This window comes from Pholcus phalangioides, unplaced genomic scaffold (assembly GCF_987345545.1).
Source record: "Pholcus phalangioides strain wild (caught in Gottingen) unplaced genomic scaffold, Ppha-v1.0 ptg000041l_1, whole genome shotgun sequence".
NCBI lineage: Eukaryota > Metazoa > Arthropoda > Arachnida > Araneae > Pholcidae > Pholcus > Pholcus phalangioides.
Window position 1 is genome coordinate 7,236,126 of NW_028301627.1, and position 17,385 is coordinate 7,253,510.

The 17,385-nt window shown below is 40.2% G+C and overlaps 1 protein-coding gene across 1 annotated transcript in view; it reads right to left on the minus strand.

The window, feature by feature from the left end:
• The window catches only part of LOC149065202 (cell adhesion molecule Dscam1-like), a 50,253-nt gene that overhangs the window by 15,968 nt on the left and 16,900 nt on the right, over positions 1 to 17,385 (minus strand). The window contains exons 12-15 of the mRNA XM_089254327.1: positions 16,885 to 17,034; positions 6,873 to 7,020; positions 4,893 to 5,041; positions 2,242 to 2,373 (exon numbers count right to left, since the gene is read on the minus strand). Coding sequence (XP_089110453.1) covers positions 2,242 to 2,373; positions 4,893 to 5,041; positions 6,873 to 7,020; positions 16,885 to 17,034 — 579 coding nt within the window. The remainder of the gene's footprint in view (positions 1 to 2,241; positions 2,374 to 4,892; positions 5,042 to 6,872; positions 7,021 to 16,884; positions 17,035 to 17,385) is intronic.

Consider the following 17,385-nt stretch of genomic DNA (forward strand, 5'->3'; position numbering starts at 1 on the left):
GTGTAGGGCACCTAAATATCCTTAGACAAGTTTATTGGGGGGGGGGGGTCTAAACATCTTTAAGCCAGGGCAACCCTCGCGTGTGGCCCAATGATTTCCAAAGATGGTCTTGGGCAAGTAGTGTGACCGCTCCACCATTGGCAATGATTGTCAAATATTGGAGGCTGATATGGGAAGGCTGGTCGAACAGAACGACCAGTACATTCCAGCTTCAAACCTAAGTCAAAGAAGCCTCAGTCTTTTCCCATCTTCCAATCCGTCTGACCACACATTGGTCCAATGACACCAGCAGTCACAACACAGAGTGTTTTGGAAGCAAGTATTCTCCAAGGAACATTGTGGGCCAGCGTGTATCCATCCTATGCCGCCGCTGCTTCTTTTCATCAGGGGGAAGGCAAACATTGGAAGTAAATTTTTAGGAATGACTATACGGTCATGTTTGATACGAGTGTGGTCCTGGTTTTAGACAAGTATGTACAGTATATGGGACCATCCTTATACACGTTTATGGCATCAAAACGTCTAAATTCCCAACATCAATACGCGACATCATACTGGAATTAAGACAGTTCACGAGTCCTCATAGTCGTTGGTCTCACTCCTACAGCAACACAGTTTTAAGCCCTGGGTTTTCATCTCTCCCTCCCCGGGGTGGGGTGGTGAGCTGCAATCAAACACCCAAGAGTGTCCCATACATGTTCGATAGACGCACCAACACGATGCGTGTCCAGGCCATGACAACTTCACTGCCGTAGCGAATCCTTTCGATGGATGATGTTCATATAATAATATTGGATGAAATTCATCGGGATCTCTCCTGATAATGGTATAAGCTTAAAGGTTGATTCACTCCTACCTATGTGTGTGCGCCGCGGTTCCCAGAGGCGTCACCAGGTGTCGCAAGGAGTTGTACATTGATGTATGCCCGTTCAGTGCTTTGAGGTAATTGCTTCCTAGACAATTCTAGGGAACGGCACATGGATGATGACAAGGCAAAAGGAGCCACGGATTCAAAAAGTTTTGAAAATAACTGCGTTGGGGTCATACGGCAATAGTTGGGAACATAGGCGTGCGCAGAATTTTCTCGAGGGGGGTTTTCAGATTTGTTTTCCTTCTGAAGGGGTTTTTCCCCCCCCCTGCAAAATAACATTATAATCTTGGCTCGGGGTGGGGTGGGGGGGGGGGGGTTAGAAACCCAAAATCCCCCTATGCGTATGCCAATGGTTAGGAACATGACGTTGTAAACCCTGACAGTAGAGACCGGCAGAACCCTGACTCGAGTACCAACGTTCAGCGGTTCCAGAGAGGGGTGTGCCGCTCTCTCATAATTTTTTACCCCTGTGTGGCAATGCGTATGATACAGATTATACACCCTGAGGTGGCCCCGGTGGAAGTATGTCACATACCTGATGTATGTCATGTGGGGAGTCCTTGGGAGGGCAATAGCTGGCCTCCATCTAAAATCATCCGGGGTGGGGGCTGAAATTGTGTCAACTGTGCGTCTATAGCAAATTTCATTAAAAAATTTGCCCATCATTTTTTTTTTACTTCCACAGAATGCGCAAATTTTCTTAATTTTGGATGACAGTGTACTTGGATTAAGCATAACCATAAATGTGTCTGTATACACTTAATAAATACTCTTAGTAAACACTTAAATTTTAAAATACATCTATAGAACGTTCCCGTCACAGTCTTCGTTTCCCGTCACAGTCGAGGCGCTGTATATATGTAATTTGTATACATTGTGTATTGTGTATTTTGATCATTCTCAAAGCTCTCCCACTTCAACTTGCCAGCTTCTTCCTCTTCTTTCTTGCCCACAAGTCTTTTCCACATTTCTTTCGGAATCCCAGGCTGTGGTCTCCGGCCCTTATGTGCCACTGGGCGCACGTGCAATTTTTCTCCCTAGTCATTGGATTCAGTCCCCCATTTTTGTCAGATGGCTTGTATGTTGCATTGGTTGATGGCTGTCTTCCTGGGGAGAACGCGAGTAATTCGAAACTTGCGGGCACGGGGCAAGGGGAGCCACTACTATAAATCTTTGCTAACTTTTCCGACACAACTTTGCCTCTTTTGAGGGAACGGAAGTAAGGTGCTTTGCATCAGTCCGGGGTTGTGAGCGGTTCTATCTATCTATCTATAGAACGTTCCGAAATCACATTGTAATATCGTCATTGCAATTTCGAATGAAACTTAATGTCAAATACTAAATTATACGGTGGGGGAAAAAAAAATCACCTGTATCCCTCCAGTATTGTAGAATATACTTCGTAATCGGGCTGTTTCCAGCAAATGGTGGTGACCAAGTGACACTTGCGCTCCGGCTCCAGACTTCTACGACTTTCAGGTCGAGAGGCGTTGCTGGCACCTCTGTTAATGAGACATGGAAAAGGAATTTAAAACCATACTTTGACAATATACATGGTGTTTCAAATTGCTTGTCCATCGAACTATCTCTGCAACTGTTGAATTTAGAAGCGTACTTCCAATTAGGGGTCATTCAAGTATTACGTCAGCATCGAGGGGGGTGGAGGGGTTTCCGATTTCCATTTCAGCGATCTCTAAATGTTTCACGGATCCTTCAAGTGCTCAGGAAATGTGTCCGGACCGCTTAAGTGCTCCGAAAATGTGCCCGGACCGCTTAAGTGCTCAGGAAATGTGCCCGGACCGCTTAAGTGCTCTGGAACTGCGCAACGCATCACTTAAGTAATCTGGGAATCTTCCGCGGGTAACTTGAGTGATGTAGAATCGCACCGGGGGCCGCTTAATTGCTCTGAAATAGCGTCACATGTCACTCAAGGGATCTCTAAATGCGTCACGTATCGTTTAAGTGTTCTGGAACTGTGTCGCGGGTTACTTAAGTGATTTTTGAATGTGTCACGGGCCACTTGAATGCTCTGGAATCGTGCCACGGCTCATTTAAGCGATCTATAAATGTGTCGCTTACTTCATTTTTACCACATTGGTTTTGAGAGGGCAAGTCACATCAGATAACCTTCAGGGCCACATTTGGTCCGCGGGTGAAGGTTTACCATTCAATTTTCTGTCGAAATTTTTTTAAACAATATTTTTTATCGTCTGGGGGCGCACGAGCTCCCTATGCCCCCCCCCCCCCGCGTACGTTTCTGATCCCAACAATATACGATAGGAGATAGGGGGCAATGCATTTCGCTGACGGGCTGGGGGGGGTCAGAGTTTCGCTGAGAAGGTGTGGGGGGGGCCAAAAATGGCTAAAAATTTGTTGTTGACGTAATACTTGAACGGCCCCTTATAAAAAGTTCTGAATTTTGACAATGTTTTCTTGATACGTCGTAATTTTTTGGAGGGGTCGTGTACATAAAAGTAAATCATTTTTCAGAAATAATAAGTCTTCAATTATTAAATGTGGAACCGGCTTTGAAACATCATTTGCAAACACTTGACAGAACAGATGAAAAATTAGAATATTTTGGCGACTTATCGCGGTGTTGGAATGATCTTATTGGCTTGACGATCTCCATTTTTAGGGACCGTGAACAAATGAAATGACCTCAACGCCGTTGGTTATTTCATTAGATATATTATTTTATTGTGCATTTAAAATACAAATGTTTTTCATCGCTTATTATACTTATCCCGATAGTTTTCATCCCTCCCTAACGAGAAATTATATTAATATAATTATTTAACCTTTCGAGGGACCAAACATGCAGCAGCTAAGTGTAATGGAGTACACCTGTATATATATATATATCATCCATTGCATCAGTACCTATTCCTTCTGCTCTTAGGCGGACATTTACTATACCTAAATGGTCGTGAATAGCAGCCAAGTGTAATGGAGCTGGTCGATTTCATCCGCTGCGTTAACATTTGCCTTTTCTATTATTAGCTTATTTACTTCATCTACACCATAGTTTCCCAACCTTTTTTTGTGCCATCGCCCCCTTCTTCAAAAAATTTTTTTCAGTCATCGCCCCACGCAATCTAACCCATAGGATCCTATGTTATACCCGTAACTTCTACCACCCCTTTGGAACATTCCATCGCCCCCCAAAGGGGTGTTAACGCCCACGTTAGGAATCACTGACCTACACTGTCATATATAGCAGTCAAGTGTAATGGAGTACAACAACTTGCTGAGTCAAACACTTACTTTTCTCGCTATTGGTATCGGATTTATCGAGTTGTATAATATGCTTCAAGTTCAAAAAACACCGTGGACTTCCACACTTAAAAGAAGTGAAATGAAGAAAACGAAAACACATAACATGCTGCAAATGTCTCTTCGGCAGATGGAATCAAATTGCATGAAACATTGCTAGTTTCATCTTCAAATCATTGGTAAGCGCGGATCGTATGAGGGGGCCGGGGGTGTGATCTTCCCTCTTCAGAGCCAGATAATACGAGGAAAAAACCAATCTGTCCCGTAAAATACGGGGCGATCCTCGAGATTACATAATAAGTGGTCTTTCCCACATTGACCTTGGATCCGCGCCTGACCACTGGTCACGTAAAACACGCCTATGAAAAGATGGTTTCGTTGTGAAACAACTCGACTGGAAAGGCTTCATTATTGAAATTATTGAAGAGTGAACATTACCCTTTTTCGTCACAATTGCAATTTTGTTTTCCATAATTTTCAAACTTTGAATTTACATTTTAGCAATTTCCGAACCACACTCGCAATCATTGCTGGAAAAAATAAAATTCCAAAAAATGCTGAAAATTTCGAAGTCAAATACCTCCGTGAATATTGCATTTAAAAATACAGAATTTCTTGCAAATTACTTTTCGGTGCCGGCTCTACATTTCACAAATCCGAAGTTTTAGCACACAAGGATGTATAATATATATATACTTGAGTAACTGCACGCTATGTATAAGTTACGTAAATTCAGCTTTCATACCCATTACTAAGAGCTTGATGCTTCTCTCGTCTTTTCCGTACGGGTTCTCAGTGATGCAGGTGTACAGCTGACCGTCGCTCCTGTCGGCTTCACGAAGAACCAGCTCCGATTTCAAGCCCTCTGGGGTGAGCGTTTCAAATATTTCGTATCTATAACCGAAGAAATAGCAATTTAATTAAATGCTTTTGGATCTTTAGAAGGATTGACACTGAAATTACACTGAAAAGTATGGAAAAAATGTCTTAAAGTTACTGAAAATCATGAAAGAAATGCTCAATCGCATAAAAATATGCAAAGTCATAGAAATCCGAACCCTAATGATAATAACTTCAAAAACACTGTATATATAAGAATTTTTTTATATATTTGCTTTGGAAGTGTTTTGAATTTGTGGGTGCTCATCTTGATATTTACACAGGAAATTCAGATTTCTGAATGAATTCAGTGGGTGCTCAGACACATACAATAAACAACGCTCCCCGCAGCACACCTGGCTTCCGGGGGCCACTTACGGGTGTATAATCTGTATCATACGCATTGCCACACCCGGGGTAAAAAAAATTATTAGAGCAGTACCCCTCTCTTGAACCGCTGAACTCTGGTACTCGATTCAGAGTTCTGCCGGCCTCTACTGGCAGGATTTATAACGTCATGTTCCCAACTTGCCGTATGACCCCCAAGACAGTTATTTTCAAACTTTTTGAATCCGTGGCTGCCTTTGCCTTATCATCATTATGTGCGGTTCTCCAGAATTGTCTAGAAAGAAATTACTCCAAAGCACTGAACGGGTACACATCAATGCACAAACTTCTTGCGACAACTCTGTCACAAGACCCGCGACGCACACTTTGAGAACCACTGCCCTAAGGGATAGAGTAAAGCAACCTTTAAGCTTATTGCATGATCAGGAGAGATCCCGATGAATTTCATCCAACATCCCAGAAAGGCAGCGAAGTTGTCATGGCCTGGACACGCATCATGTTGATGCTTCTATCGAACATGCATGGGACGCTCTTGGATGGGTGATTGCAGCTCACCGTCCCAGGAGGGGGAGATGAAAACCCAGGGCCTGAAAATGTGTTGATGTAGGAGTGGGACCAACAGCTTCCCACGTTTTCATAAATATACAGAAACTAAGGGAAATAATCGAAAAGATAATTTTGGATAGAATTTACTAGAATGGGCAGTACGGAACTACCAGGCAGTGCCAACTGCCGTAATTAACAAGGTAGCAAAGCGGGAAGCGCACTTGGTTCTACAGGCTAGTGACGTCAGCTGGTACCAAGCTCCAGCCAACACTCCCCCCCCCCTATAAAACAAGGCCTCCGCACGAAGCTCGTCACGTCACTGTAGGCCATTTCACCTATTGCCATGGGATATAGGAGGCCGACGCTGTGCAGTATATCCAGAGAGGTTGGTGCGCTAACCCTTCGGTGTGGGACTCCCTGCGGTAGCCATCTATGTTATAACCCTGTGTCAAAAAAAAAAACGGCGACTTGACCACAGCAAAAAATTGCTACCGCAGGGAGTCCCCCATCGAGGGGTTAGCGCATAAACCCCTCGACGAGTATAAAAAAAAAACAAGACTGCCGTTCGGAATCGGCAGTGAATTGTAGGTCCCTATCTAATTAGCCCTCGTGTGCAGAAAATGACCGTGGCGCGACAAAAATGATCAACGATTCTGGTATCGAGAACTCGCGACACCTCTAAGCTGAGACTTTAGATTTTGGTACATAAAATTTTAAAAATATAATAGCAAAATATCATACTAAAATGTTTTAATGATCAGTGGCGTATTTACAGGGGCTCGGGGAGCTATCGCCCAGGGCGGCGGGTTCAGAAGGGCAGGTGTTTATTGTGTTGGTGTGAGCATTAACACTTTTCCCCGCAATAACTTTGGCGGGACGAATGGAACCCCATAGTGGGCGGAAGGCTGTGCATTGTGCAACCCTGAATTGTAGATATGTAGCGCATACTCACCGCCCGCCATTTGATTTCCGCATTTCTTTGGAATCCTTACGCCAAATGACCGACAGCGGCTGGTCACCTATGGCCATACATCGCAGGCTCGCGCTGTCGCCTTTCTTGACCGTCACGACCGAGAACTTCTCTTCAAAGCGAGCAGGAACTGGAAATAGGAAATATTTGGGCATCAAATTACAGGATAATTTGTGATAATTTCCTTTTTTGTAAGACACTAGTAATCAGATAATGGATATCCTCATAAAATTTCGTATTTTTACATATTTCTGGGAAAAAAAATTCCGAGTTCGCTTAATCATATTCTGTCATTGGATAAAAATGTCACGTCACACCTACACGTCTTTAGACCAAGCCAGGGGTCTTCAATCTTTGACATTGCGGGCCAAAACAAAATTTACATGAAGCCCGAGGGCCAGCAAGTGATATTGCGGTAGCTTGATCTACAATGTGGTGTCTTAACGGATGGGCCGACGGTGCACAGGGCTCCTAATAAACCGGCGCCCTATGTCATTGGAGAAATTTACTTACTCTGGGACTTTTTTTTCTATTAAATATGAATTTTCATCGATTCTGAAATTTTTTCATTGATTCCCAAATTTTTTTTCATAGATTCCATAATATTTCTCATCGCTTGTCACGTTGTTTTTCTAGTCAAATTATTTTTCCCCCATCGATTCTGAAATTATTTTTTCCATCGATACTGCAATTATTTCTCCCCCCCCCCATCGATTCTGAAATTATTTTTCATCGATTCTGAAATTATTTTTTTCCCATCGATTCTGCAATTATTTGCCCCATCGATTCCGAAATTATTTTTCATCGATTCTACAATTATTTTCCCCATCGATTCTGAAATTATTTTCCCCATCAATTCTGAAATTATTTTTTCATAGATTCTGCAATTTTCCCCCATCGATTCTGAAATTATTTTTTTAATCGATTCTGAAATTATTCCCCCCCCCCCATCGATTCTGAAATTATTTTTCAGCGATTCTGAAATTATTTTTTTAATCGATTCTGAAGTTATTTCCCCCCCCCATCGATTCTGAAATTATTTTTCAGCGATTCTGAAATTATTTTTCATCGATTCTGCAATTATTTCCCCCCCCCATCGATTCTGAAATTTTTTTGATTAAGCATGAATTTTAGTTAATTTTGAAATTTCCTTCAAAATAATTTCATCATTAATTCCGAAATTATTTCTTATGTTAGTTTTGAAATACGTTCTAAAAATAATTGCGAAATTATCTATTCTAGAATATACGTATTTCAGAATATACGTATATATTCTGTAACTACGTATGTGTTTGTCTCATGCGGCCCTCCGTGAAGAACCCCTGGACTGAGTAGTCAATACGAAACATCTTTGCATATGATCGAACCGATGTATGGGCACACAAATTCGGCCCCCGACATTTCGCCTGCTCTGACCGTGGGAGTGACCAAGTGAGTGGCCATATGAGTGACCACTTGAAGGGTGAGTGACCATATGAGAGTGACAGTATGTGACCGCATTAAAGACAAAATGAGTGTGTTATCACCCATACAGTCACTAACTTGATATTTCATACGGTCACTCTGTTACATGCGGTCATTAACTTGAGCACGAAAATGGACACCCACATGGCCACGCACTTTCGCACTCATAGTCCGGCAATTAGTCACTCATACATACGGCATTCACTCAACAATTGCCAAACACATTAACTTAATCACCCACTTATATGGTCACTAACCAAAGAATCACTTGGTTCTTTTCTAACCAAAGAATCACCACACACTCAAACAGCCAGCCACTTGGGCACTCATACGGTCACTTACTCACACATACACATGGTCATTCACTCAACCATACAGTCAAACACACTCACTTGGTCGTTCACTCAGTTATATAGTCACTCATTCTTTTTCCACCGTGGCCTACGTATCCTGAGACGAACCAGCTTATATCCCCTAGGGGAACAGAACGGGGGCCAAGGTTGGTCTGGAGGTCGTTCCATTCGGTTACTAACCCAATCACTTGGTCAGTCATACGGTCATTCGCTCAGCTATACGGTCAACCACTTATATGGCACACTCACCCACTTATATGGCAACCCATACCGCCACTCATACAGTTCGTCATATGGTCAGGGCATGCAAAATGTCAGGGGGCAAAATATACCGTGGAAGAAACGTAACCAGGAGTGAAATTTCGAAAACGAAACGTCGGGGTCGAAATTTCCGGATCCCGTGGCACCCAGACTTCCTTAGACATCAGTATTTGGCGCACTTGAACCCCTCGACAGGTGTGTGGCACCTAATAATCCCAACATCTAACTCAACTTGACATCAACATCTAACTAAATTGAGTTTCTCAAACCAATTTATAATTTATGTCATCGCTCCCTGATCTGAAGAATTATTTTTGTCCCATCGCCCCCTCCCTCCACTAAGCCAACCCCTAGGACCCCATGTTGTATTTCATTGTCCCACACTATGGGAAACAGACATAACCGTTTCCAAATACAAGATAGAAATTTTTGTTGCTTAAATATAATTACAGTTTTATATAAAACCTCGTTATAACGTTAATTACCTGACAACCATCCTGAAATAAAACACACGAATGTTTAAAACATGTTCAAATTTCTCAATAAAATAAATTTCATTTTTCAATTTTTAATAACATTTCGAGAAATAAATTCATAAATTTAGAGTTGGTTCAGAGTTCGTGCTGATATTTTTACGTTGACGCCATATTAAATTAGTCAATGTGTATGTTACGGTAAATGTGATATACATAATATAATACCGGTGATACACCGGTTATTATATACATAATAACCGGTTTTATGCATATAATAACCGGTTTTATGCATAATTACCAATCATCATGGTAAGTTTGATAAATTTATTAATTTTACCGGAGTTTATACATAATAACCAAGCGTCGATGGTAAATTTGATAAATACTTCAGATTTATCGCCTTTATCTGTGATTATATGCATAATACAATTGGTTAATTTAATAAATATGGAAAAAAAATGACTAGTATGAGTCTAACATGTATGATGAATATAAATAGTCGAACCTCGAAATGATGGAAACAAATTTTACGATCGTATCCCGATATAATAGCGCAACACATGTATGAATTATCATAGTCACTGATAAAAGTGATTAATTTAAGGAAATTTATCAAATTTACCAACGATGTTTGGGTACTGTGTATAATCACCGGTAAAAATGATTAATTGAGGGAAATTTGTAAAAATTTTACCAACGACGCTTGGGTACTATACATACTCACCGGTAAAAGTGATAAATTTGGAGAATTTTTTAACAAAACTCACCAACGATGCATGGGTATTATGCATAATCCCGGCTTGTGTCTACTAACACTAACCAGTTCCCTGGACAGATCGTAAAGATCTCTTGGGAATATGTGATGATCACATTAAAAAAATAATAAAAACTAATAAAAGTGATTAATTTAGGGAAATTTATCATATTTATCAACGACGCTTGCATAATCGCCGGTAAAGGTGATTAATTTAGGGAAATTTATCAAACTTACCAAACTGGTTGGTAAGTATGCATAATACCCGGATTTATCGCATTTACCGTAAAATATACGTTGGTAAAGGTCATTCAATCAAATATTATCATGTTAAAATGTACTCATGGTCATTCAATATAATGTAATTGAAAATTAGACTCCAATTTGCTTTGTATGTTCAAATGTCAAAAAATAATAACTAAATACATACAAAGAAATCAACAATGGAAAAATTATTATAGGCATCAGTAAAAATTCTGAAAAGTGCTAAACACGTGCTCTACACGCGCAACGATTTCGCGATGGATTCTGGGATTTTCTTTCCCGAAATGCCAATTCCCACCCATCCCGTAATAATCGATCCGCACGTTGTACCGTATATGCTGACGCCGATCCGAGTTCTGATCCCGGGGCCGACGCCGTTCTCAGCCCTGCACTCGTAGATGCCCTCGTGTCCTTTGTTGGCTTTGTTTATGATCAGGGTCCCGTTACCGCGCGACCCTCCATCCGCGGATGGGATGACGTCACCGGCCGTGACGTCACCCCTCATCTTGTACCACGTGACGCGCGGCAGCGGCAAACCCGATGCCGAACAGCTGAGCGACAGCGTTGATCCTTCCCTCTGGTCGATGTCGGATGGAGTGTTCGTCCATGTTGGCGGTCCTGTGTATAGGGAAGAAAGAAAAAACATCACAAACTGAATACAGTATTATATGGGTTCATAACACGGCCAATGATTTTTCACTTCTTTCTTCATAACATTAGTGAAATAAGTTTTTTAAGTCACTAATTTTCGGTTGCTAGGGCTGGTCCGATTAATCGATCAATTGTCAATCGCAGTTAGACATTTTAGTTGAGTTAACCGACTCGATTAAAACTTTCATTAAAAATTTGTAATTTTAATGACTTATTTGGCTTAGATGTCTTAAATTATGTTCCTATACGCAACATTTCTGACAAATGCCGTATTTAAAAATATTTGAATCAATATTTTGATTAGATTCTTCGACATGAGGAAACAAGTCGATTCATCGAGAACTAGTGATGATTTCCAAACTAACTGATTAAAAAAACAAGTACATGATCCAAGTTAGAAATTCCAGGACATGGCAAGCCTGTCGTCCCTCTTATGCCAGAGACATGAATGTGCAAATTTTCACTCTTGAGGTTATCAGCTGGCTGGATCACTTATTTTGCTATCCAAGTTTCGCCAGAAAAGCACATTATCCTTCTTAGGCCGGGATTACACTATAAAAGTTTGATAAAAGTTCGTTTATAAAACTTGAAAAATGCAACCAATAGGCGGATCAGTTAAGTTCGCTCGAATATAACAGATGTGTTTATTGGTTAATTGGGTAATTCTTCAAGTTTTATAAAATAATTTTTATCAAAGTTTCATAGTTTCATATAGTAACATTTAAAAATCTTTTTCCAAGCTCTATAAATTTGCACATTCATGTTTATGGAGTTAGGCGACAATATTAAATAGCTTCGGGGTGGCCTTAATCAATTTCTTAATCAATTTCCATATTTGTTTGCATCCATTCAGCGAATAGATTCGTGAAAATGAATTGAATATATTTTTATATGCTATTGATAATTATATAGTTTTCTAATACTCTGTTTGCTATAAACGAGTAGTATGTTAAAATATTCGATTAAAATTCAATTAATCAATCGATTGATCCATATAAAATATTTTGATTAACCAGTTAAAAATTTTAATCGATCCCCAGCCCTAGTAATTACTCGTCATTGAAGGGTCCCACCTGCTTTGGTAGTCCCACCCATGGCCCCCATCGCTATGATCCCCCTGATATAATCCGGGTTCCAATTACACTATTGTAATTGGAACCCGGATTATATCCGGCCACCACAGGCCGCTGTGGTGGTCGAGTGGTTATAGTGCCGGACTCGTGATGCGAGGATCCGGGTTCGAACCCCACAGTGGTGGTCGGCTGAAGTTGGTTTTCTGTGGTTCCCAACTTCAAGGCGCAAATGCGAGCCGATCTCCCCGTTAAAAAGTCTCGCCACAGAGAGCAACAGTCCTACAACGGTAGATCATTCAACCATAACACTTCACTCATAGTTAGTAAAACTGGGGGCAGCACTACACATAACAAGCATTACACAGGAACAAACTTTACGTCAGATTGCACTACACGTACACGCACATTCCCGCATGTACCGATTCGTTGGGGGGTTCCGCGGGGGGGGGGGGGTTGCATGTGTGGTGTAGCAGTAGTAGGTAGGGGCTCGGGGATCCATGATGTTCTTAAGTCAGCCACCTCGTTGGGCAATTTGCCTGTTGTGGCGTTGTATTTGTATTTGTACACTAGTCTATTAGGGGACCATATATTGTTTATTTAAATTTAGTTGAGGATCAACTCTTTACTTGTGACACAACCCTTTGTGAATACCTATCAATTTTCTTTGCAATATTTTATCGATTAAAATGTTTGAAAATCCAATTAAATAAAAACTACAATTCCTCTAATTTTTTTCAACAGTGTAATAAGAATCGTTTTCCAAAGTGCTAAGAACTGAAAACTTCGGAAAGTTTTCAGTTCTTAGAGCTTCAAAAGTAGTTCTTGGAACTTTGAAAAACAATTCTTCAAACTATTCGTTTTAGGATTTCGATCGATTGTTCGTAAAACTTCAGTTATTCTTAAAAAATTAGACAATCATTTTTAAAAACTTCATGAATTTCAAACACTTTGCCAATTATTCTTAGAACTTTAGTCCATCATAAATAAAAGTATATATTTTCGTAAAATATGACTTGAAACGATTAGGGATGGCATCATAATATGGTGAGATAGGTAATTTGGTGAAGTGTTAGAAGCATTTGTAAATTATACTCGAAACATTTGTAAATTTTGACTGAAACATTGATTAATTTTACTTTAAAATGCAAAAGGATGCAAATAAAACAATTCTAAAATAATCAGCTCTACACTTTTTGACTGACTGTTTTTTCACTGCAATATAGTACGAATAGCCAGGAAAACAACTTTAGAAATTACATTTCAATTTTAACAAATTTAAATGTTGGACATAAAAATGCATCGATATATATAAGAACATATACAGTCGAATCCCGTTTTAACGAATACCGTTACAGCGATAATCTTGTTTTAACAAACACTTTTTTAATTCCCCTAGATACGTTTTCATAGGAACAATGCACAAAAACCTGGAATTCCTTTATAACAAAAATTCGTTAAAACGAAAGGATTTCTCGGGTCTTCTTGGAGTTCGTTATAACGGGATTCGACTGTATCGCTTAATTTATTGCCACTTACCTTTGACCACCAATTCAGCCATATGCTCAACTTGACCAACCGAGTTCACTGCTCTACACGTGTAATTCCCAGCGTCACCGGATTTTATTTCATCGATTACTAATACCGAAAAATCAGCCTGCGTTGAAATTTTAAATCGATTTAATTTGGTATCGGTTTTCTCCAGTATTCTCTTGGTATTTTTAAACCATTCGAATTTGTACGGTTTGATTCCAGTGTAAACGTTACAAAAGAATTTGGCGCTCGCTCCTTCAGTAAATGTACTGGGGAAAGAGAAGGGCTGGATAACTGGCAAACCTGTAACAAAAGTGGAAAGTCTACATTATAATTAATGATTTTACATTATAATTAATAACTATAATAACGTTTACATTATACAGATAGATATATCATTATTTCATTATTATACATGGCCTAATTTTATGGTTTAGTAGTGTGCTATATGGCAAATGCTCATACTTGATGAATTCATGCTTGAATTTAAAATGATGAATTCATGCTTGAATTTAAAATGATGAATTCATATTTGAATTTAAAATGATGAATTCATATTTGAATAGAAAAATAGTAAATCGTATTTGAATTGAAAGTAATAAAACTGGTCATACTCGCAAATACAATTGAAAATAATGAGTTTATATTCGAACTGAAAATAATGCGTTTATATTCGAACCGAAAATAATGAGGCATGGGAGTGAACTAGAGACATGGGAGCGACCAAAAGAGTGACATAGAAAGTGTAAGGCATAGAAGTGACCTAGAGAGTGACTACAAAAATGTGCAAGCATGTGAGCGATTCAGAAAGTATGCACGCATGTGATTAACCGAAACAGGTGTGCAAGCATGTGAATGATAAAAAAAGATTGAGGTGATCAAGGGACCAAATCAGTGACCAACCAGAAGTGTTAGTGATCTAGAGGTAGCATGGGAGTGCGACCAAGAAAGTGTGCAAGCATGTAAGTAACCTATTGAGCAAGCGAGAAATCAGTGACCTCCTGAACAAGCATGTGAGTGACCAAAACTGCGCAAGTGACCTAGAGAGCAAAAGACTGGTCAACAAAATCCTCCCCATCTGTATGGTGTAAAACTTATTTATTCAACTTTCAGGAGGGTTAAGACCACTTTATTGGTTTGATAACGTGTCACGGGCCACTTAATTAAGTGATCTGGAACCAAGTTCATGGTTACTTAAGTGATCTGTGAATTTGCAGCGGGTCCTTTAAGATACGTGAGAATGTGCCACGGTGATTTGTAAATATGCTACAGACCACTTAAGTGCTCTGGAACTGTTCCGTTGTGGTCTGTGAATACACCGCGGATCACTAAAGTAATCTGGAACTGTAGCGCAGGTCACTCAAATGATTTGGAACCATGGGTAAAGGTTAGGTATATGGGTGGTATGTATAGGCAAATGGGTTACTTAAATAATCTGAGAATGTGCACAGGCCACTCAAAAATCCTAGAATTGTACCCCAGGTCACTCAAGTAACATATAAATATGCCACTGGTCACTTGAGTGATGTGTAAATGCGTCGCGGGTCACTTGTGATCTGGAACAGTGACTCGGGTCACTTGGGTAGTATGAAGGTGATCTAGAATAGAAATGTGCCGCAGGTCATTTAAATGATCTGCTGCAGTGATCTTTAAACATGGTATGGGCTATTTAAGGGTTCTAGAACTGCACCGCCGGTCGCTTAAGTGCTCTGTAACTGTGCAGCGGTGATCTGTAAATATACTGTACCATGAACCACTCTCCGAGACCGTCTATTCCTGTGGGAAAGAGCGCACACCATCCTAAGATGGTCTCTCTAGGCGGTCAGCGGTCATGTCTGTCTTTACCATGAGCCATTCAAGTGGTCTGGAACTGTGTCGAGGGTCACTCTAATGATCTGTAAATGCACCGAGGGTCACTCAAATTATCTCTGTAAATGCATCGAGAGTCCCTTAAATGGTCTGTAAATTCACTGCGGGTCACTAATAAGTTTCTGCAAATGCACCGCGGGGCCATATAAGTGATCTTTGAACATGCCCTTAAATATTCTGTAACTGCGACGAGTGTCGCTTGAGAGAGATCAAAATGTATCACAAGCCACTTGAAAGTCCTGGAACTGTGCCACAGGTCACTAATGATCCGAAAATGCACCGCAAGTCACTCAAGTTATTCACGAATGTACCACAGACCACTCAAGTGATATGGAACTGCTCCGCGGGTCACTTAAATAAGCTGAAAATTTGACACTTGGTTAATTTTTACAAAATTGGGGGTTGAGGACCCTGGTCACATCAGATGACTCTGAGGACTAGATTGAGCATGTATCGTGTAGAACATGAGTATGGTACGCAGGGCCGGAACTAGGGGGGGGGGGCAATTTCTCCGGGACGCAAAATTTCGGGAACGGCAACTTTAGGTGGGAACATAGAACACCGTTTGTAGAATTATCGAATTTTAAAGTTCTGGGAACGGCCAGAGTCCTAGTTGCGGCCCTGGTCAGGCCCGAGGTCACCTTATAGTACGACATGAAACATGATTACTAATATGCATGAAATTATAATGACTCCCTTAGAGCATGGCAAAAAACATCATGCGCATATTTAACACAGATAATCCATGTACCAAATAGTCAGCAAACGAAAAATACATGTGTTATCATCAAAATATTTACATTATCCAGTAGTTATTCAGTACAAAATGAAGCAGTACTTACCGGATTCTGCGGTACCCCTCGCCGTGTATCCGCCACATAAGTACATCATCAAAAGGACTGGCCAAACCCCGAAGGAACGCTTCAAGAACGGGTTCGACCCGATAATGTTCAAACCACGAATCTTTCTCATCATGAAATAATGATCATTACACGTCACAAGCAAGTATAATATATACAGCAGCCATCTTTATAAATCACACAAAAAAAATACTGTACACACACATCAAACACTAGAATCATGTTAAAATATCCGACACGTAGCGCCATGGGGTGACAACAAACGCAACTAATAACAAATTGCGGGGAAAAAGTACTGAAATACTGTGTTCGTAAATTCAAAGACACAGTACAAATGTAATTTTAATAAGAAACTAATTTATTTATTACTTACGTTACAATATTTGTGATCGATATTGATATTTTGTGAATACTGTTAATAGGATCGGAAAGTTCTTACCAAGAATACTGAGAAATACTGATTTCCTGAGACCCGATCCAACGCCGTTCTCGGCAGTGCACTCGTAGGTTCCGGAATGAGAAACGCCCAATAGTGGGAAAATCAACGTCCCATTGTTGGATTGTATTATCGATACTTTTCTAGTGTTGTCTAAGAAACAAACAAAATACATGTAAATGTTACAATAATAGTTATTATTTTTTTATAATTATTCGAAATAACTATTTTGGTCAAGAATATAATTTGGTGTGTGGGCTGAGGATGATTATTATGTGGGATTATCGTAAGATTACCGACATGCCGTATTTACGGGGGGGGGGAGGGGATTAGTGGGCTATAGCCCCGGGAGGTAAGTTCAGAGGGGCTGAATATTTGAGGAATGATTGGTCAAGAAAATTAGTAGAACATAAATTAGTAGCCTCTGCAAAGACAGCTAGAGGCTAGGTCAGTGAGTGACAAAAAAAAAAATGACCTAGAGCGTTTGCAATCATGTGAATGACC